Source organism: Hippocampus zosterae, chromosome 12 (genome assembly GCF_025434085.1).
Source record: "Hippocampus zosterae strain Florida chromosome 12, ASM2543408v3, whole genome shotgun sequence".
Taxonomy (NCBI): Eukaryota; Metazoa; Chordata; class Actinopteri; order Syngnathiformes; family Syngnathidae; genus Hippocampus; species Hippocampus zosterae.
The window spans coordinates 20,752,474-20,773,964 of record NC_067462.1 but is presented as its reverse complement, the minus strand read 5'-3'; the positions used below and the strand labels follow the sequence as shown (position 1 = coordinate 20,773,964).

The window sequence follows — 21,491 nt, the reverse complement described above, 5'->3', positions numbered from 1 at the left end:
GGAAATACACATGAAAAATGCATCAAATGTTATTTTAAGTTGCGTTTACAGGACACCAGGATCTTGTCTAGACACATTTAATAAACTGACAGATATGCTCAGTTGTTCTAATGACAAGAAAACACGAATAATATGTGGCGATTTTAACATCAACTTATTAAACCCAAATGGACACAAAAAAACAACAGATTTCATAAATACAATGTATAGCAACGGTCTATTCCCAGTCATTCTGAGACCCAGCAGAATAACAGTGGATACGGCCACATTGATAGATAACATATTTATAAATAAGATCGATCACAAAAAGGAAAGTGGACTTCTCATAACTGATATAAGTGACCATCTACCAGTCTTTGTAGTCCTACACAATTACTTTGCTAGAAAAACAAAACCAAGAACCCATACATCAGAAATAAGACTTAGAACCCAACATTCCATTGCAGCTTTCAAGTTCGACCTAGACAAGCAAAATTGGTCTGAGGTCTACACAAATGATGATCCAAACACTGCGTTTGAAGCATTTCAGTCAACCATAACCTCCTTATACGATAAACATTTCCCAGTAATTAAAGTCACCAGAAAGTTCAATGGACAAAGTAAGCCATGGATAACAAAAGGCATAGAAAATGCATGTAAAAAGAAAAACAATCTATACAAATCGTTTCTAAAATCCAGAACTAATGAAGCTGAAACAAAATATAAGACTTATAAAAACAAATTAGTAAATATTATAAGAGCTAGTAAGAGAGACCATTTTCATGCATTATTAGAGCAAAATAAAAACAATACTCAAGAAATCTGGAAAATCTTAAATCATGTAATTAGAAATAACTCTAATAAAGTAGATTATCCGGAGTATTTTATGAAGGACAAAAATACCATTATTGAGGAAACGGCAGAAATAGCAAATGAATTTAATGAATATTTTGTTAATATCGGCAGTAACTTAGCAAAACAAATTCCCGATCCAATAAACTCTTTAGAAATACATAAACAATCCTTCCACAATGTTTCTTACTGCTGTGAATCAAAATGAAATATTAAATACTGTAAAAACATATCAAAGCAAAAAGTCAACCAACTGTTTTGATATTGATATGTCAATAGTAAAACAAATTATAGAACTTGTAGTGCGACCCTTTATATATATATGCAACCTGTCATTTAAAGTTTTTCCATCAAAAATGAAAACAGCTAAAGTTATTCCAATTTTTAAAAATGGTGAAAGACATTTCATAACAAATTATAGACCTATATCACTGTTACCACAATTTTCAAAAATATTAGAACAATTATTTTCTCGTAGGCTCGATAACTTCATTGATAAACACATGGTATTAAGTGAAAATCAATATGGCTTCAGAGAAAAACGGACCACCTTATTGGCAGCAATGGAGTTTGTGGAAGCAATAGCCACTAATATAGATAATAAAGAATACACGGTCGGGATTTTTCTAGATCTAAAAAAAGCTTTTGATACTATAGACCATGCTATATTATTGAAAAAATTAGAGAGATATGGTATCAGAGGCACAGCACATAAATGGATTGCAAGTTATTTAGAAAACAGATATCAGTATGTGCAGTTCAAAAACAAAAAATCCAACTTACTGAAGATTATCCATGGAGTGCCCCAGGGGTCAGTGATTGGACCAAAACTGTTCATTTTATATATTAATGATATCTGTAGTGTGTCAAAACAATTCAAATGTGTCCTTTTCGCTGATGATACAACCTTTTACTGCTCTGGAAAAAATATGAAACAACTCCTGAAAATTGTAGAAAACGAATTGACAAAATTTAAAAAATGGTTTGACAAAAACAAATTATCTTTAAATTTAACAAAAACTAAGCTAGTTGTTTTTGGCACAAGACCAATTAAAGACCAAATTAAAATAAAGATAAATTCAATTGAAATTGAACGAGTCTATGAATATATTTTTCTTGGACTAGTAATAGATACCAAACTATCCTGGAAGCCACACATAGATAACATAAAAAGAAAAGTATCCAAAACTATCGGGATACTCCACAAAACGAAGGATGTGTTGAATAAGAGCTCTTTGTATACATTATATTACTCATTATTACTACCATATCTGACCTACTGTGTAGAAATATGGGGAAAAGCCTGTAAAACGAACACACTCCCTGTTTTAAAATTACAAAAAAAAGCAATCAGAATAATCAACAGGTCGAAATATATAGAACCCACAAATCCAATATTCATCAAATTAAACACAATGAAATTCTACGACCTGGTTGACTACAAAATTACTCAATTAATGTATAAAGCACATAACAACCTCCTTTGTCAAAATATCCAGCAGCTTTTTGAAATTAGAGAGAGCTGGTATCATCTAAGGGGCACTAATCAATACAAAAAATCCAGAACAAGAACAAACATTAAGCAAAGGTGTGTATCAGTAATTGGTGTCAATCTATGGAATAAGCTTGAAACGGATCTGAAAATGAGCAAGTCGTTGGAGGAGTTCAAAAACAAATTCAAAAGATTAGTGCAAAATAACTACATGAATCTGAATTAAAATAGATACATTTGATATACTTCTAAAATATAGTAATACAACTGTTTGTTCTTGTTTTGGAATTTGATCAACTTAACAATTGTATTCAAGGAATGCTAATTATAATGAATATCAGAAAATCGAAATACAAAAGAAGAAAGAATAACAATATATATACAAACCAGAAGGTGTAGAAATAGAATAGCAATGTATACACAAGGGTAAAAATATTTAATGATATGTAGTTTTTCATTTCTTTGTTTTGAAAAATGAAAAATCAGTTACATAATAAGGGGTAGGACTAGATAAGTTATTTACTTCCTCCTACTCCTTTGAGCATATAACTGTGATGTGTGTTTTTTTTCTCTTTTAACTATTTCTAATTTTCCTTTTATAATTTTGTTTGACCTTTGTCAACCTGTTATTGCGTGTACTATATATGCTCAATAAAACAAAAACAAAAAAAAATGGATCGCCAAGAACTTGCAAAAGAGATTGAGAGAACTAAGTCACTGTCTGCTATTCCCTAATTGTCATATCAGTTTCATATTTGTGATTATAAAGCATGTCTGAAAATAATAGGGTTGGACCATTTGGGATTTAGACTTCTGACATGCATTTCAGCTGTTCAGGTATACTGGATACTGCTAAAATTGGCAATCAGTACTACTGTTAGTGAAACCAGATTTTTCTAAACCCTGTCCAGGTGACACTTATGACCATTAGCTCTGTTCTTAGAGTTGTGTTTATTCGAAAATAAATTAAAGTTTTATATTTTCTCAATTTAATTTTTTCTTTGTGTCTTTTATTTGAGAATTAATTTAAAAGTTTTTTTTTTCATTTTCCTACCTGTGATACAGGTAGCAAAGTGAAAATTTCACATACATATGTCAAATAAAGGGTTAAGTGATTGCCTCTAAAAATAAAGATGTGCCCTACCTTTGGCAGCAATGATTTGAACACCAGCTCAGTGATATGTGGCTTTCTGTTCAGCCTGTGTATTGCTGAGTGGGCATTAAATCCACCGTGAATCCCCCACTGAATGGAGAAAATGTCCTTAAAAATGGCTAAATTTGTCCACAAAAGTCATTAAAAGGTCCATAAATAAAAAGCAAGTGGAAGAGTGGGTACACTGTTCTTGCCGTCTTTGGGCAGTAGGCGGGGTACACCTTGAACTGGTTGCCAGCCAATTTCAGGGCACACATAGACGAACAACAATCCGCACTCACATTCACACCTAGGTACAATATAGAGCATTCCATTAACTTGCCACGCATGTTTTTGGAATGTGGGAGGAAACCGGAGTACCCGGAGAAAACCCACGCAGGCATGGGGAGAACATGCAAACTCCACACAGAAGCCCGAAGCCGCAATCGAACCCTGCAACTCTGCACTGCGAGCCCACGCACGAACCAGTCGACCACCAGCTCGCCCTACATTGCTTCCCCAGAAACATAATTAATTGGTTTAGCATTAAAAGTGAAATACCAGTGTAAAGATGCTAAGTTACACTTTCCACAGCAATGGTCTATTCCCCACAGAGTGCAGTCACAAATGGTGCCATCCACACATTCTACCCATTTCCATATCCTGTTCAGGGTTGCAGGGGCCTGGAGCTTCTCCCAGCTAACTACAATAGCAATGCCACTAAAATATCGACCGTATCTTTCTTCATCCATATATGGCAGTCGAAAAATCGCCTTGGCGGAAGAGGTAACTGCTCCTACAATGCATTGCAGACCTTATGAATGTCCCCGATTTAATTTGGCTGGATGTATTCATCATTATGCAGTGATTCTCCACTGGCGGGTTGCAGACTGCTACAGAGTGTCACAGAGAACAATTTCTAGATATATTTAGTCTCACAGATCATCGGAAATTGGCATTTTGTTTTTTTTCATTAAGTCATGATGCATCGTAACATTTATACCACAACCTTACTTTGGTAACTTGCACTGAATGAAATCAGTCAGGGATGTATAGTACGGAGATCAACTGCTGAACGTGAGCCTCAAGGTAATTTCCATATTATCATGAGTCATGTTGGACCAGAATTTGGTCTTACTGCAATAATGCTGGAAGGGAAAAGGCTGCCTCTTATAAATAACAGTCAAATAATACAGTCAAAAATGAAGCACATTTCCCGATGTTGGGGTCTTTTGCTCTGTGAGTAAGTTCCAAAACTGTCCATGAGGCCTGGACTTCACCTCAATCTCAATTTCAGTTTGTAGTGTCAAAATGCCATCCTCCACTCCACACCAGTTAAGATGAATCCATCCATCCATTTTCTAATCCTCTTATACTCACAAGATTTGCGGGTGTGGTCGAGCCTGTCCTGGCAGTCTTTGGGGAGAAGTAGATGAGGTACACCCTGAATTGGTTGCCAGTCAATCGCAGGGCACACATAGACGAACAATCATTCACACTCACAATCACACGAGAGACAATTTAGAGTGCTCCAATAAACTGCCATGTATGTTTTTGGAATGTGGCTGGAAAAAGGAGTACACGGAGAAAACCCATGCAGCCAAGGGGAGAGCACGCAAACTCTGCACATGAAGGCCCGAGCTGGAATCGAACCCCGCACCCCTTCACTGTTAGGTGGACGTGCTAACTAGTCAATTACTGGGCCGCCTTGAGATGAATCAGAGTTGCAATTTTTTATGCGACTAAATCCAAAAACATGCATGGCAGGCTGATTGAACTCTCTAAATTGTCCCTAGGTGTGAGTGTGAGCGTGGATGGTTGTTCGTCTCTGTGTGCCCTGCGATTGGCTGGCAACCAATTCGGGGTGTCCCCCGCCTGCTGCCCGAAGACAGCTGGGATAGGCTCCAGCACCTCCGCGACCCTAGTGAGGATCAAGCGGCTCTGAAGATGAATGAATGAATGAATAAATCAACATCATCTTCCTGAAAAAGGGAGTAATGTATCCAACCGTTTTAAAAAAAAGTAACGTCCTTGAATTTTGCAGCTGCTAACGCTGTTGAACATGCGCGCTGAAAAGGTGGTAGATGGCGTTGTCTTGTATCTCAATCGAGTGACAAAAGTTTTGTCAATCGAATGACAAAAGTTTAAGGGCTCTAATTTCATATCCGGTGCATGTGAAAGTGCTGGGGTATCCTGACTTTACAGAGATGTCTTCATGCGAGCTGTGAGTGTACAGACACTTAAAAGAGAACAAGATAAACCACTTTGATTAGCAGCGAATCGTCTGTTTTCACGCCCATAACTGCGCAAACTGCCCTTTATTAAACATTGGTGCTCGTGTCTGAAAATTATCATTCAGTCAATCATCCTCTCAAAACATGAAAATTTGCAATATTCCGGTTGCGCAAGGTAATGTAAAAATACGTAGGAACCCAAATATGTTCATATTCTGATTTTTTAAAACTCAAATTTCTACTTTTCTATCCAGAATACCTCCATAGGAAGCACTTGTGTGGACGGTGTCTGGCGCGCAACACATTGGAAAATACACAAGCGAACAAAAACATGGCAAAAGTCATACACAGCACATAACCACACTTTTGAATCGAGGAGGAAACGGACTAATGTATTAGTGTGGTGAAAGATTTGCATAGTGTTTTTTTATTGACGGTGGAAAGTAATAAGTGGAAATAATGTCTGTGCGTGTCATGAAGTGAGACTCTATTCAAATCTTGCTTGCAGTTTAAAAACTGCACAGTCTACCTTTTATGACCATGGGAAAAAGTGCATCTCAAGGTCAGACCAGGTGAGAACCAGTTTTGTGATAATGGATTTTATCATTGATCACCAGTGAGAAAACTCTGTGTAATAGCATCTCCTTCCACAGCTCCACCAATGTTTTCATCACATCTAGATTTATGTCTGCATGTTGACGTTATTCTCCCCTGCAGTTCAATATCTGATTCATATGCAATTAGAAGCAGATGACTGCATTCCAACAAATAATTCTGCAGGCTGCAGATAGGACTCCAGCGATTGCCACACAGGTGAAAAACAGACATTGCTTATCAAAAGAAATGAAATTGAAAGAGAACCTGACTTCCCTGACAATAGAAGTGACATTGAGTTGAGTGTATATGCACAGGAAATTGTTTCTCACCGTGAGGCTAAGAAGTGAAGCTGCATGTTTTCATAACTATCGTTGACAACGGAGGATTCAGCGGGCACCACTCAGCTGTAAAATTGTTAGTTGAGAGGGCATTAGTAAACTTCAATGAATAGTGCAGAAGTGAGGACACAACGACAACTGAGATGGGCTTCTTTGGAAGCCGATTTATTTCTTAACCACGCTGTCTTTCTATGGTATTTGTACACATGTCGCGACCATATCAAGGAACTGTCAGTTTCAAAGACTACTGACAATCATGACAATTTGAAAATTTCCAAGATAGCGTTGGTTGCAAGATTATAGATGTGACTGTAATGATTCTATTTAGTTTCCTCCATGTTCCTTTTTTGTCTCCACTTGTTCTTGTCATCCGGGCTCCTCGGGTCATCCAATCAGCTCCCTCAGCCCTTTGTCTCTGTCATGATACTGTTTTGATATGGCCAGCAGGTGGCACTAGCGGACTTCGGTACGCACCTTCTGCCAATCTATAATTTATGAACTCTGTATTTAAGGTCTCTTCTGCTATGCACCTGTGTCGGAATATTGTTTTCTGGTATTGCTAGTCTCGCTGCTCATGGACTATTTGACTATTGACCTAGTCGTGTTTCGCGTTTTGCACTCTCGGTACACCTGCTTTTTGTAAGTACGATTTTGGTTTTGTAATTTGGCTTTTCCCTCGCGTGTATTTTGATACATTGTTTTAGTTTGTATTGGCGGTCTTTAATTTTCTCCCTTGCCTTTTGTGCAAGCGCTTTTTGTTATTCGTTTCTGTTCTCTCTGGTCCTTGTTTTGACCAGCGCTTTATGTTACCTCTTTGTCGGTGCAATTATAAGAATTAAAACCTATTTTTGTTTCGGAGACCTTGTTTACGTCTACGTTTTTGTGATCCAGATTTAACTCGGCTTGTCCGAGTCGTGACAGTCTCATCCAGGTGTTCCTAGTTGTCTCGTCAGTTTGTTTGTACCGTAATTTCCGGACGAAAAGCCACAACCCATTTGTCACACCCTTTCTACTCTGCTCCTGTTTAAAGATTTTTCCAACGGCCACCAGGGAGCGCCCGAGCAGAAAAGGCAACAGTAAGGCGCTATCGTGTATCACAGTGAAAACAACAGGGCATGAGAGGGCGCACTTCACCTGTGTTTTGAGCCAGACTGCAATCTGAATGCCGTGTGGCTGAGTCTACGACAAACGTGACCTAACACAAAATAATTTTTATGAAGGCTTTATTCCCGACTGAACAGAGAATGTATAGCATTAATAAAATAAAAGACTGAGGTATGTCAAATGGGACTAACAAATAGAAAGTATCCAAATAGAGACAACAGTAGTGGCTTGTGAGCACTTTCCGACATATTGTATGTACCTCAACACGTGGAAAACAACTAATCTCCCCTGCTTCACGGCTGTTCACACGACCCCCCATGCGATCCCGTTCAAACTCCCAAACGATGATATTTTACTCTTCATATCAGCCGAGTTGCAATGCCGACTTCAGATACATTAGCTCTGAATAAGGACAGTTCAGCGTTCATCTCACTCAAAGGGATTACGAGGAGTAATTAACAGAGGGAAATACGGAAAAGCCATGCTAATTCAGGCCTGAGGATTTCACGGTAACGATCGTTTGCGGTAACGTGTCGTTTCGGTGGGATAATTTTTCGGTAACGAAAAATCGTCTCCCATAAAAATCACCACTCACTAGTTGACTGTACTCAATCGAATCGCTCCTGTGTGATCAATGCAATTTCACTGTGTTTGTATGTGTGTTTATGGTGTGATATGTGAGTGTTTTTCATCTAATCTACTTTTGTGTTTAGTTTTTTTTCCGGGGTGGAGGGCGGAACAGATAACGTTATGTGCGAATGTGGGTTGCTAGTTTAGTCTGCACGCTGAGAAAGCGCGTGGATGACCGAGTGAGATGGTGGCGAAAAAAACAGAGGAAGGTGTATTACTTACGGGATGGGAATGCCAGTAAATTTTTGTATTCGAAACATCAGAAGAAGGGCGTATCACTAAGCTCATGTGTGATGTATGCACAAAACACAAAAGAGGAATTTGATGGCAGGCACGATTCCAAGGCAAGCCATTAGATCTAAAGGCTAAACGCTATGAAAAATATGAAAGTCTTAGTTATTCTATAATTTACTAGTTGTAAACATGGTAACTTTGTGAATAAAACATTCATCACAAGGTGTAATAATCCTAATATTAACTGTCAGTGTTGTGTACGCATATCCTCCTGACTACCAGTAGTTCAAATTTGTCCTCTGTAGAGGACATTTGTGAACCTAAATACCGCCCACCCAGTGCATCCAATCGCATTAACTCCTTTTGTTACTCCAAATAGGACATTTAGTGCTTTCCAATGATACCAAATTTGTAGGGGTTAGAAAAAGTAAGAAAATGGCTTCCCTCAGTGCAAGCACTTTTTATGGGAAGAGGAAAAGTAATACATTTTACCAAACACATTTTGTCTAGAAATGCTGTTGCCATTTTATTTATAAGACTCTTATGCACACGTAAAGTGTTGTTTGAGTTGTTGTAAGTGTATTTCAGCCTGTTTAAAAAATGTAGTGGTATTTCAAAAATTTCTTTTGGAGTAGTCCAATTACTTCACATACATTGGGGAATTTCAAAATAAATGTGATTGGACAACATTTTTTTCCCTGGTAGTCCGGAGGATATGTGTTACCGATGGCCATAGTATTTCATAGTAATTAATATATGAATGATTACCAATAAATTAATCTTTGCAGTGTGAGAGTGGAAAAAATACTCTGATTTTGTGGTCTGCTGTATTCATGATGCCAAATGAGTACAATAAAACTGTTAAACAACATATTTTGATCCATTTATTTTATTGAATAAACCTGGAGTACAGAGCTGCTGAAGGAATATTAATGCATAGTTTTCAAACATTTACCCTTTAAATATTTACTTTTGAATATGACAATTCTTGATTATGAATATCAGTCAAAATAGAAAAATGGGTTCCCATGATAAACGTTTACAGAACCCAAAATTAGTTACCGTGGTTTCCCATTGGGTAATCCAACGGAACCGAAAAACGGGTTCTGTGAATTTTTGATATCCTCAGGCCAGTAATTGCTAAAATCCTTATCCTAATGCTCCCTTTAAACACTGGAATCAAAAGTGCTTGGGTGACTGAGTATACTTCAGAGAGGTCTCACTGGAACCACGTTAAAGTGCAGCGTATCCAACTTTGAACAGCAAAATAGCAGGCAATTTAATAAGTGTCTGGAGATAAAATTTTACAAAATAATGCTTCACACTCAGCTAAACAGGAAATGTTACTGCATCCCGTACGTTAACCTTGGAGGAGTGGCCAAGAAGATTAGAAGTATATTAATATTGGGCATAAGTGATTCAAAAAAAGGATGGATATAGTATATTATCGTATATTTGACAATACGGTCTTCAATTTTGATTTAGATTTTTGAGATCTGCACATAAAATGTTTTCAAAATGAATATTTTTATTATTTTATTTTTAATTCATTTCTGTCAGAAACTTTCTTTATGCCTCTCAATTAGATTGATATCTACATTTGTACAAACATGTAGACTACTTTGTTTCTGGTTCAATTTGATATAAAATAGCCAATATTGTGATCAAGACCTTTTTATCCATATCTTGCTGGTTGGCAGTCAAATGCGGAGCTCATAAAAACAGACCACATTGTCGCCCACATTCACACTTGGGAGATAAAGAGAACATGGAAATCCACAGAAAGGCCTGAGCCAAGATGCATGCAAAAATGATTTGCAAATGTGTTCCGCATTTCCAGGTTCAGCTGTAACTCAGTGCTCGGGGACTTTTCCACGGGTCGATTAATTGATTTTTTTCTTTTTTTTGGTCTGACTTTTCTCAGGCTAAGTGATGATTGACTCCGTGTCAGCCTCACGTCATACACTTTCCTCTGCATTCTATTTGTCTCTGGTCGATATCATGTCATGGGCTGTCGGGTATGTCATATGTGGTTGCGAAATGCTCCCTGTCTATCATTCTCATAGCATCCATTATTGGACTTGTTAATTATGTCCCCCCCCCCCCCATCCTGCTTTACAATATCTCTATTTACCTTGATTTGGAAATATTTTTTTTAGATTTTCCTGCTTACCATCCTGTCATTGCCTGCATCTATGCACTTGCATCCACCTGCCTTTTTGTGTCGACACTGTCAGAATATGTTGAAATCGCATGTCTTAGTTGGACCACACTCAAACCCGCCCCCAGACTTCAGCCCGGCGCAAAGCGTTGTCTGCAGCAGAAATAGAAAGGAAAAGGAAATTGATCCTCATTTTAGGTCCAAAGTGTTTGTGGCTCTTGTGGTTTCTTTAAAGAAAGGGGTTCAAATGCCTCTTTAGTTACCCACCCCAGTGCACTCTCTCCCTCGTCACTTACCATACTGTAATTGTGCCTTACATGGATATTCTTTGAAATTTAACCGTATGTTAAGAAACTGCAATAAATCGTCACCCTCATTTTTATTGACATCTCTACTTATCCTAACCTCAATCTGTGAACATGTTAAAATGATTGCTTTCATATTCCAATTTCCGGCATTACGTTTTCTCTCCAAGGAAGCGCTTACAACTGAGCCTTGTGTTGTTTAATGAGGAAAAACAACTTGTCCATATAGTGGGGCGATCTTTGTGATATTTTCAGCAGTTGATGTGGGCAATGGCAGAGATGTCCAAATCTATTTTTGTGTCAGCTTATTGCCGTTTTAAGGCAGTAATGTAAACCTTTTTGTGCTTAAGGGCGGCCCTGTAGTCCAGTGGTTAGTACGTCGACTTCACAGTGCAATTCCAGCTCTGCACTACCGGTGTGGAGTTTGCATGTTCTCCCCGGGCCTGCGTGGGTTTTCTCCGAGTACTCCGGTTTCCTCCCACATTCCAAAAACATGCATGGCAGGCTGATTGAACACTCGAAATTGTCCCAAGGTGTGAGTGTGGGCGTGGATGGTTCTTCGTCTCTGTGTGCCCTACGTTTGGCTGGCAACCAGTTCAGGGTGTCCCCCGCCTGCTGCCCAAAGACAGCTGGGATAGGCTCCAGCACCCCCTGTGGCCCTAGTGAGGATAAAGCGGTTCAGAAAATGAATGAATGAATGAATGACTGCTTATGTTAAGCAAGACTGTCTGACCCATGTGCCAGTCTGCCACAGTGTCACAAGGTTTTTGTTATTTATTATGATGTACATTACACTGTGTCACACAAAAAAATTGCAGGTGAAATGTGCGAGACTCTCGGACACCAAATTTGACATATTTGTCGCGTAAACGTCTTTGCCACCGATAATATTATTTTCAGAAAGGCCATGATAGCCTGTTGCAGAGAGGGCTGGCCATCAATCAGACCAAATCACACCATTATTTCTTTACATTTTTAATGTTTTAGTGATAAACAACTCAACGTAAGTATTTCACAACCAAGGTTGTCGAAAACGAATGAAAAAACTAAATTTTAAAAAACATTTTCATGAAGGATATAAAAATGCTTTTTACAACAAAGACTTAACTGAAACGACACCTCTGTAAAACTAACAAAAATAATAGCAAAAATGCCCTTAGATTGTGTCTTTGTCAATTAATATCATATGAGCTTTCAGGGTTTATTTTAAATGTATTTGGCATGACTGTACTTCCATAGCTATAGAAGAACCACAGTCAAAGATTTCAGAATTGTAGTTTACTTTCCCTTATTGCATAATACTGAGAGACCTCTTGTTTTTAATCTCGCTTGACAAATACAGGCCGATACAGCCTCTTATGGCCCGTCCATGGGGACGGTCTGGCCTCACTTCAATTTGCTCGCTTTGACTCTGTCGCAAGCACTTCACTCGTTCATTGTGAGTTGGGAAATGGTATATTATTGGAAAATGTTTTGAGCGAATGTGAGCTTTTGAACAAAAAAAAACTGAATTTTTTTCAGTAGACTGGCTTAAAATTCAACTCAGTAGAACCAACATACAGTGCTCAACATTAATAACTTCTCGTTCCTACCGACTGCTGTCAGGCTGATGAATAAAAAATAACAATCATAATAATAATAATAATTAAATTATTTGAAGTAAAATTGTAAATAGTACTGCGATTTATCCATTGTGTTCATATTGTATTTAATTGAAAGATGTTTGTTGTTGGGTTTTTTTTTTCCTCTCTCTCCTTTCTTCTTTCTACATACATTCTTGCTGCTGGAGGCTGTAAATTTCCCCAGTGTGGGACGAATAAAGGATATCTTATCTTAACTTGACACCCCTTGAAATGATATTGTCATTACATTCTTTATTTCCTCTAGAATTTAGTTTTGCTTGACTTTCATCAGTCCATAAACACTTCTGGAATATCCATCCATTAAAATAATGTTGCCCATGAGAAAATTTAACGGTGTCAATTTCGAGATTGTACAGGTATCTCACGTCAATGCAAAATTGGAAAAAGGCTAAGGTTGCTTCTTTCTTTACTTCTCCCTTCCTTTTGGGCCCAAAATCAGATAAGTACTAAATGACAAAAAGGCTAAGAGTGAGACGGCGCCAAGCTTGTTCCGACCATAAGGTCACTCACATAGAACAACAAATGAGTCGGCTTTTATGAGACCTGGGCTTGCAAAGAGGTAGTTACACAATGTCATACTTGTCAATGTCAAAAGAGTCCTTTTATTCGGCCCGGTTTTCTTACATTTACATTTCTTACAGTGGATTTTAACAATCAGGAACAAACGATGCAGAATAAATGGGTGTTTCATGCTCCGTTCATATTGGCGCCTGTATGTGGTGTCATCTCTTTAGGCAACCAAATTACCAACTACAAATACTTGACTTACGACCACCAACTTAAGACTTTTTAAGATTTATGTGCCATCACTTGTTCCTTTTTTTTTTCTTTTTGTTGCGAGACAAAATTTTATTTATTCGAGAGCTTTAGTTGAAACACAAAAATGAAAACACTCACAAGGAGCATTGAGGAGATATTCATTCATTCATTCATTCATTCATTCATCTTCCGAACCACTTGATCCTCACTAGGGTCGCGGGGGGTGCTGGAGCCTATCCCAGCTGTCTTCGGGCAGTAGGCGGAGGACACCCTGAATTGGTTGCCAGCCAATCACAGGGCACACAGAGACAAACAACCATCCACGCTACACCTAGGGACAATTTAGAGTGTTCAATCAGCCTGCCATGCATGTTTTTGGAATGTGGGAGGAAACCGGAGCACCAGGAGAAAACCCACGCAGGCCCGGGGAGAACATGCAAACTCCACACAGGGAGGCCGGAGCTGGAATCGAACCCGGTACCTCTGCACTGTGAAGCCGACGTGCTAACCACTGGACTACCGGGCCGCCCTTGAGGAGATATACTGTGTGTAAAATAACCAACCGGCACTGGAGTCAGAGCTCCACACATCATTCACGAGCCCACACCCCCACTTAAAGGGACATGCATACACTCCTACACAACTGTATGTGTGGGATTTATTCAAGTAAATTTACCAAACTTATAATGCCATTGCAATAACATAGGCAGTGTTAAACATTTTGTCGAATAGATGGCTTGGCAGAGCAAATGAAGGCTCGAGAACAAGAGTGTTCAAAATGGTGTCCATGGGTGAGCTGTAGCTTGGGGTCCAAAGAAATAATAGGCAAGTAATTATATCCCATCAGTTTTGTGCACAATATGGGCGCACGAATAAAACAAATACTAAGCCCACCCCTACTACCTTTAGCTTTGGAGCAGTTAAAAGCTTTTTTTCTTTTCATGCAATGTTGACAACATCAGAGCCAAAGTATGCCATTCTGTTGAGGGAATATTTTACTGACACCGCGATCTTGCATGCACAACGAGACAAAAAAAAAAACTGTCTCTGCACTCAGTGAGGAAAGATTGTTTGTGTTTGTTTTAAATTGCATCTGAATATTTCTCTTTGTCCATAACAGCATAATTTTGATTGAAAGTCTATTTATAATGAATAAAGGCAGCTACAGTATTTCTTCCTTTCATGATCCAGGTGTAGCACATTTTTTGTTGTTGTTAGTTTTTTTTAACAATGCTGGAAAACTGTTTTTTTTTCTAATTGATGCATCTCTTCCATTGTTCATTCATTAATTCATTTTCCGAACCGCTTTTATCCTCACTAGGGTCGCGGGGGGTGCTGGAGCCTATCCCAGCTGTCTTCAGGCAGTAAGCGGGGGACACCCTGAACCGGTTGCCAGCCAATCGCAGGGCACAAATAGACAAATAACCATTCGCCCTCACACTCACGCCTTTGGACAATTTTGAGTGTTCAATCAGCCTGCCATGAATGATTTTGGAACGTGGGGGGAAACCGAAGTACCTGGAGAAAACCCACACAGGCCCGGGGAGAAAATGCAAACACCACACAGGGAGGACGGAGCTGGAATTGAACCTGGTATTTCTGTACTGTGAGGTCAACGCGCTAACCACTGGACCACCGGGCCGCCCCTCTTCCATTGTTTATTTTAAAAAATAGTAATGGAAGTATATATATAAAATTTTATGAAAATACGGGTCATAGTTTTAGAAGTAGTACTTGTCACACAGTAAGACAATAGAAATTCATAGAAAAAAAAATGCTCATTCCACATCATGCACCGTGATGGATAAATAATTGACAATCAAATTGTAGTCCTTTGTATCATAATCAAATCAAACTGAGTGGTGGCTATATATCTATATTGACACTTCCAGCGCATGCACTACTCACATTTTGTCTCAGTGGCTTCAAGTTGCAATTGCTGAACAATAGATTCCACACAATCTCAGATATCATCCATCCATCCATTTTCTGAACCACTTCATCATCACTAGGGTCGCGGGGGGTGCTGAAGCCTATCCCAGCTGTCTTAGAGCAACAGGCGGGGGACACCCTGAATCAGTTGCCAGCCAATCGCAGGGCACACAGAGACGAACAACCGTCCACACCCACACTCACACCTTGGGACAATTTGGAGTGTTCAATCAGCCTGCCTTACATGTTTTTTGGGATGCGGGAGGAAACTGGAGTACCCGGAGAAAACCCACGCAGGCCCGGGGAGAACATGCAAACTCCACACAGGGAGGCCAGAGCTGGAATTGAACCCACAACCTCTGCAATGTGAGGTCGACGCGCTAACCACTGGACCACCATCGTTAAAAGCAGCCACTGGTTAAAAGAGATTATCAAGGTGCAAGTCTCAACTGTAACCACAGAAATTGTGACATTTTTCGCCTTAAGCGTTCTCGATTGTTGGTTGAAGACGAACCAGTTCTAAGATATGAAATGAGAATCTGCTGTAATTCTTAACCTCGTTCGATCGAACCCAAGGGTTCGGTGAGTCAGTCTCAGGGGTTGGACAGAGCCTCTGCCATGAAGGATAAGACACATCTGACTCAATGGGTCAATTAATTATGACACACCCGCTCGGCCATCACTGGCTGGTTCATTTTGTGCACAATTGAAAAACGTATACTTTCATTCATTCATTCATTCATCTTCCGAGCCGCTTGATCCTCACTAGGGTCACGGGGGGTGCTGGAGCCTATCCCAGCTGTCTTCGGGCAGTAGGCGGGGGACACCCTGAATCGGTTGCCAGCCAATCGCAGACCACAAGGAAACGAACAACCATCCACGCCCACACTCATACCGAGGGACAATTTAGAGCGTCCAATCAGCCTGCCATGCATGTTTTTGGAATGTGGGAGGAAACCGGAGCACCCGGAGAAAACCCACGCAGGCCCGGGGAGAACATACAAACTCCACACAGGGAGGCCGGAGCTGGAATCGAACCCGAACCTCTGCACTGTGAAGCCGCGTATACTTTCAAATGATACTAATTCTGTTTACTGTTTTCAGTTTTTAATAAATACAATTTTTTCTGTATTGAATTTGTAAAAAAACAAATCATATTTTTATTTTTGCAGTAATGAAGAGTTCGGTGAATGTGCATATGAACTGGTTGGGTTCAGTACCTCTAACAACTCAACTCAACTGTATTTATAGAGCACTTTCAAACAGCCATTGCTGCACACAAAGTGCTGTACATGGAGCAAGGTTAAGACCCACTGTTCTGTACGTAACCTTGGCAACCTAAGCAGAGGTATTGCTTCGTCTTTGGTTTACAGATGGGAAAAGAGGTAACCCTGAAATATTCCTCTTTACATATTTAGGGACCCTTCCTCAATGCGTTTCCTTTTTGTTATTCCTTCAGCATTGCCATGCAACTTTGATGAAGAGGAGCCCTGTTAAGAGCCTGTCATCAAGTTATGTATACAGACTGTGGGTTGACAGAGGCTGGGATAGAAATAGCTTTGGCTCGGATCAGCCATGAACACAAACATGATGCAAGCTCCCTGCAAAAATATTATTAAATCATTTTACCGATGCATCGTGAAGGCTGTTTTTCAATCTGTGAGCAAAACAAATTTGCTCAAATGCACCACTATTGGACATTACTGTTAAGTTTCGTTGAACTGTGATTATTATAATTGATTCATTCTACCACCGACATAACTTTAAATATTATACTTGTTTCAAGTATTTTCAATACTGCAGGGTGCTGTAGCCAATCCCAGCGATTATTTCTTTGTGCGAAAGAAATAAATTACATTTGGACCAACAGTGTTTTGATAAATGATCAATAATTTAAAGTTGATTTGGTGTGCCCAGTAGATGAAATGTGCAACAGACATCTGCAAGCCTCTGACTTAAATGTTTGTTACATCAACAAGCACCATTAAGGGCATCACTATAACGGTGAGCACACAGCCGCATCCCTGAGCAAGTTAACACTGCTCCTGGGTAATATCGCATGCAATCTTCTGAAATGGCCAATAGGTTGTGTTCAGTGAGCATTACGTATATAGTAGTGAAAAAAAAATCAATTCCATCTCATTCAGCCAAAGAAACATCACAAGGAAGAGGGTTGGATTTCTTCGAAGGAAAAAAAAGGCTCCAAAGCTCAATTAAATTCAGAGCACCCAAGACATACTTGTCTACCTCTCAGAGGAAATACTATGGTGAAAGATATGAGCGTGGAGTCATTTCTAAAATTAGGGAATGGCACATTGACCCAAGTTAGGAATACCTGAAGGGACAGTGACAGCACTTAGACAAAGCAAACCATAAATTAACGGTGGCACATTGAGGAGTTTCGTGACAAAACAAGTATACTGTATTACCTAGATGCACTTTCGAGCCCTGACATCAAACCCGATTTCTTGTCATACAACAAGTAAATAAGAGTGGAGAATTATACTTGAGTAGAGGTACAGTAAAGATGACAGTTTAACCTTCTACCGAGAGTCCATTCAGTGCTTTTGGACGATGACTGCCGAGCACAACCTACGATTGGAAGCTGCTGTGCATATACTAAACCTCGAACCCCGTATGAAGTGATTTTCCTGATATGTTCCCTCCCAAGGTGTCGGGGGCAGCTGACAGGAGGCAACGGCTGAATTACAATGCGTCCTGCATAGTCTCCCCTCCAGTGCCCCTCAGCCCGATCAGCATAGTGCACGGACCCCCTTGCTTTTATCATTTCATGTTACCCACTTGCGACAGTTTTACAGCGAGCTCCCCGCTCAACTGGCGAAGGCGTTTCAAATGCGGAGATGCGTGAGCCTAATTAAAGGATCCTGACCTGTGCTTCAAGATATTGACGTTGGATGGAGATTGAATGTTAAACGGTAAAATGGTGTTTTCCGTGCAGTCTGCGTCCGCAAAACACGACTGAGTAAATCTACGTGATACGAGGTCGGGTGTTTAAAGTGCTAAAATTAGAGGGGTGCGCTCCAAATAAATGCCACTTGCCCACCTCATCCTGCTGCGGTTGATTCTGCCTCTGATTCGGTTGTTCCTTGGTAGCTGTCATGGCAAAGTATTCCGGATAAGTCCCGATTTATCGCTGCAGGCAAACGTCCGGTTGCTTGGATTCCGAGCAAAAGAGGAATGGACTCGCCTCCTCGTCAACTGGATGGTTAGATTTGCGAATGCTGAGGGGTTATTTCGTCACCAGCGAATCGTGTGGGTCGCTCGAGAGAGCATCTGTGGAGGAGCCCACGCCGCCCGCACTCTCACATCAGCCTCTTCTCAAAGGGGGGAGAGTTTTGGACACACTCATCACCGAATCAAACAAAGCCAATGTGAAAAGCATTTTAGCTGGCTTTTGGGGCGTTTCATAAGTTTACTCAGGGGTGCGTCTGCTTCTTGGAGAAGATAGAAGAGCAAAGGGAAGATTGGCCACGAGTTGGAACGGAATTAGCATTGTAATTTAAACGACCAGGGTCACCAACGTGGTGGAGTAGCCGGCTGAACTGTTCTCAAAATGGCTCACCGTCACAGGTGATGGGGCTTTGAGATTTCCTGTGATTTTTTTTCTTTGTAGAAGCGATCATTTTAAAGATGTGAATACTGGCAGAGATAAATGGAAATTAAGTGTTGCATATTGATTTTTACATTTCCTAATTATTGTGAAAAATAATGATCACTGTCATCATCTAAATCACTCGTCCCCAACCGCCGGGTCGCGGACCGGTACCGGTCCCCAGGTCATTTGGTACCGTGCCGCACAGAAAGAATAAATAACTTACACTCCTTCCGATTTATTCATTTTGGAATATGGAAGATGTTTTATTTTGAAAAAATTACCGGATTCTATGTTATATCGTTCTCCAGTATGTCACTCTTAACACAGGTGAATGGCGCTTCTCGGTCGCATAAAAAAAAACCAAACGTCTTTGAAAAGTTTTTTTCGGGAAGGGGAAAAGGCTCAGCCAGTAGACGGAAGAGGAGCCTACGACTTTCAAGAAAGAGAAGGCTACATTTAATAGGCAGTATCAGGAGTCCTATTTCAAATACGGCTTTATCTCAACGGGAGCTTCACACGCACCAAGCCTACTCTGCATAATAAGCAGTGATGGTGAATCATATTTTTCATGCGCTTTTTATTTGTGTAAGCTTTTGTTAAATTGTTAATTATTATCATTTTATATTTGAGCATTATATTCTTTTATGTTACAGTTACCTAAATTATATTCTGTTGAATAATTGCTGAAATATTCTTATGTTGCTTGCATCTGATTGCCGAAGAAAAGCAGGAATTGTTTTTCATTTCCGGAAGGAGGTCTGTTCGTTCCAGAGTTACGGAGCAGACGTTGGAAAATAAAAAAGCTGTGTTCAAACAAAGTCCATCTCTCCTTATTGCCCATTCCTAATGTAGAGCCATCCATCCAAAACCTATGAACCCCTCAATTTACATTTGCAATGTATCTTATTTTGAAGGCATGTTTTAACCAGAGAATGTTGCAGACGTTCCTTGTGTCGTGATTCGTGTTTATTATTATATTTCAAAAATACCACACTTTTCATGCAGGTCATATCATATAATATTGCCTTAAAGGCCGGTCCCTGAAAATATTGTCTGACATGAAACCGGTCCATGGGGCAAAAAATGTTGGGCGCCTCTGATCTAAATGATTATCATTAGTTGATAATATTAGCATAGAATTATAACAATTTTAAAGGTAGTTTGAGCAATTGTGTTTTTTCAGAAGTATGTATGAAACTGATGGCTCGTTACAGTAATCATTACTCAAGGTGTAACTCGGCTTCACAAAGGTTGGTGACCCGTGCGGCTTAGACGAATACAAAATAGGCTTTTGGCTAAAGAGTATACACAAGAACAAGACAACAGATTTGAGAGCTAATTGTTTGAACATATAAAATAATGTTGGCAAACAGGCTTCTTGTTCTGGTTGAAACATTTGACATATTTAAAAATTATCTTAATAAAGAGCTTTAAATTTGGACATGCACACTCCACACAGGAAGGCTGTGGCAGGAATCAAACCACTGACTTATATCAGTGATTGCCCTTCTCAACTTGTTTTTTTAATTATTATTTTTTCGTCTTCGGATTAAAGTGACATGGAATCCTTTAGTCAAATATGTGAATCATGTTGTGATCTTCACCTTAAACCATCCAAAGGTGGGAGGGAAAGTGGTGATATTTAAGTTGGCCAACCTGTGTTTTGTCTTGCTTTTGCTTAATTAGTTGTATGCCCTATATTTTGACGACCCAAATGTGCTTGAAAAACACTTTTATCTTACTTCAGAAGGCAAAGCTCACGCTCGTACCAAAAATTCAAATAATTTCACCATGTACATACAATACAATACAATACAATTAAGAAAAGATTAAGAAAACCTTTATTAGTCTCGCAATGGAGAAATTCCAGATTCACAGCAGCAAAGTTATGAAAGGAAGAAGTAGAACAACAAAAAAATAGGAGCTGCTGGAAAGGCAGCCACTCTCGCGGCGCCATTTTGAAGTCAAAATAACAAAAATAACACAAGACAACACATAGGACAGAGACAGTCGTGCAATCTTCACCACTTTTCTGCATACACTTTGTTGTCTGAAGCAGTTATAGATGAAAGAGGAGAGGATCAAAGTGTCCTTTCACCAGTGGATCAGAGACATCATGCTGAAAAATGTGCACACGTCTGCTACAAGCAAAGTTTTGAAAGCAAACACGAAGCTGTAGCGTCCATTGACGAAAAGAGATTAGTTCACTTCTCCTGTCCCACATAATCCGCTTCAAACTCGAAGCCGCGACTCCCAGCTCCAAATCCGCATCGGCACTCCGCGCCAACGCTCCTTTCTTCTCATCGTCGGCTCCTCAAGACCTCCATCCATCCAGCCGCAGACCGTTCAACAGCAACGATCTCTCCGCTGAACAAAGCGGGGCTGTGAAAAAATGCTGCCCATTACAGGCGCAAGACACAAGCGCCCCGGGACTGTCCAGCAACGACAGTCAAATGGCGCCGACATTCCTCCAGTCAAAAACA

The 21,491-nt window shown here is 39.8% G+C and overlaps 2 protein-coding genes across 3 annotated transcripts in view; both read right to left on the bottom strand.

Annotated features, from left to right (window-relative positions):
• Positions 1-21,491, bottom strand: part of LOC127612091 (uncharacterized) — a 202,379-nt gene that overhangs the window by 80,493 nt on the left and 100,395 nt on the right. The window lies entirely within an intron of this gene.
• The window catches only part of LOC127612043 (inactive dipeptidyl peptidase 10-like), a 197,659-nt gene that overhangs the window by 105,215 nt on the left and 70,953 nt on the right, over positions 1-21,491 (bottom strand). The window contains exon 1 of one of the 2 annotated variants that reach the window (XM_052083006.1): positions 18,457-18,903. The exons of the other annotated variant lie outside the window; for it this stretch is intronic. Coding sequence (XP_051938966.1) covers positions 18,457-18,513 — 57 coding nt within the window. The 5' untranslated portion in view covers positions 18,514-18,903. Of the gene's footprint in view, positions 1-18,456; positions 18,904-21,491 lie in introns of those variants that run through there. 2 annotated transcript variants of the gene reach the window in all.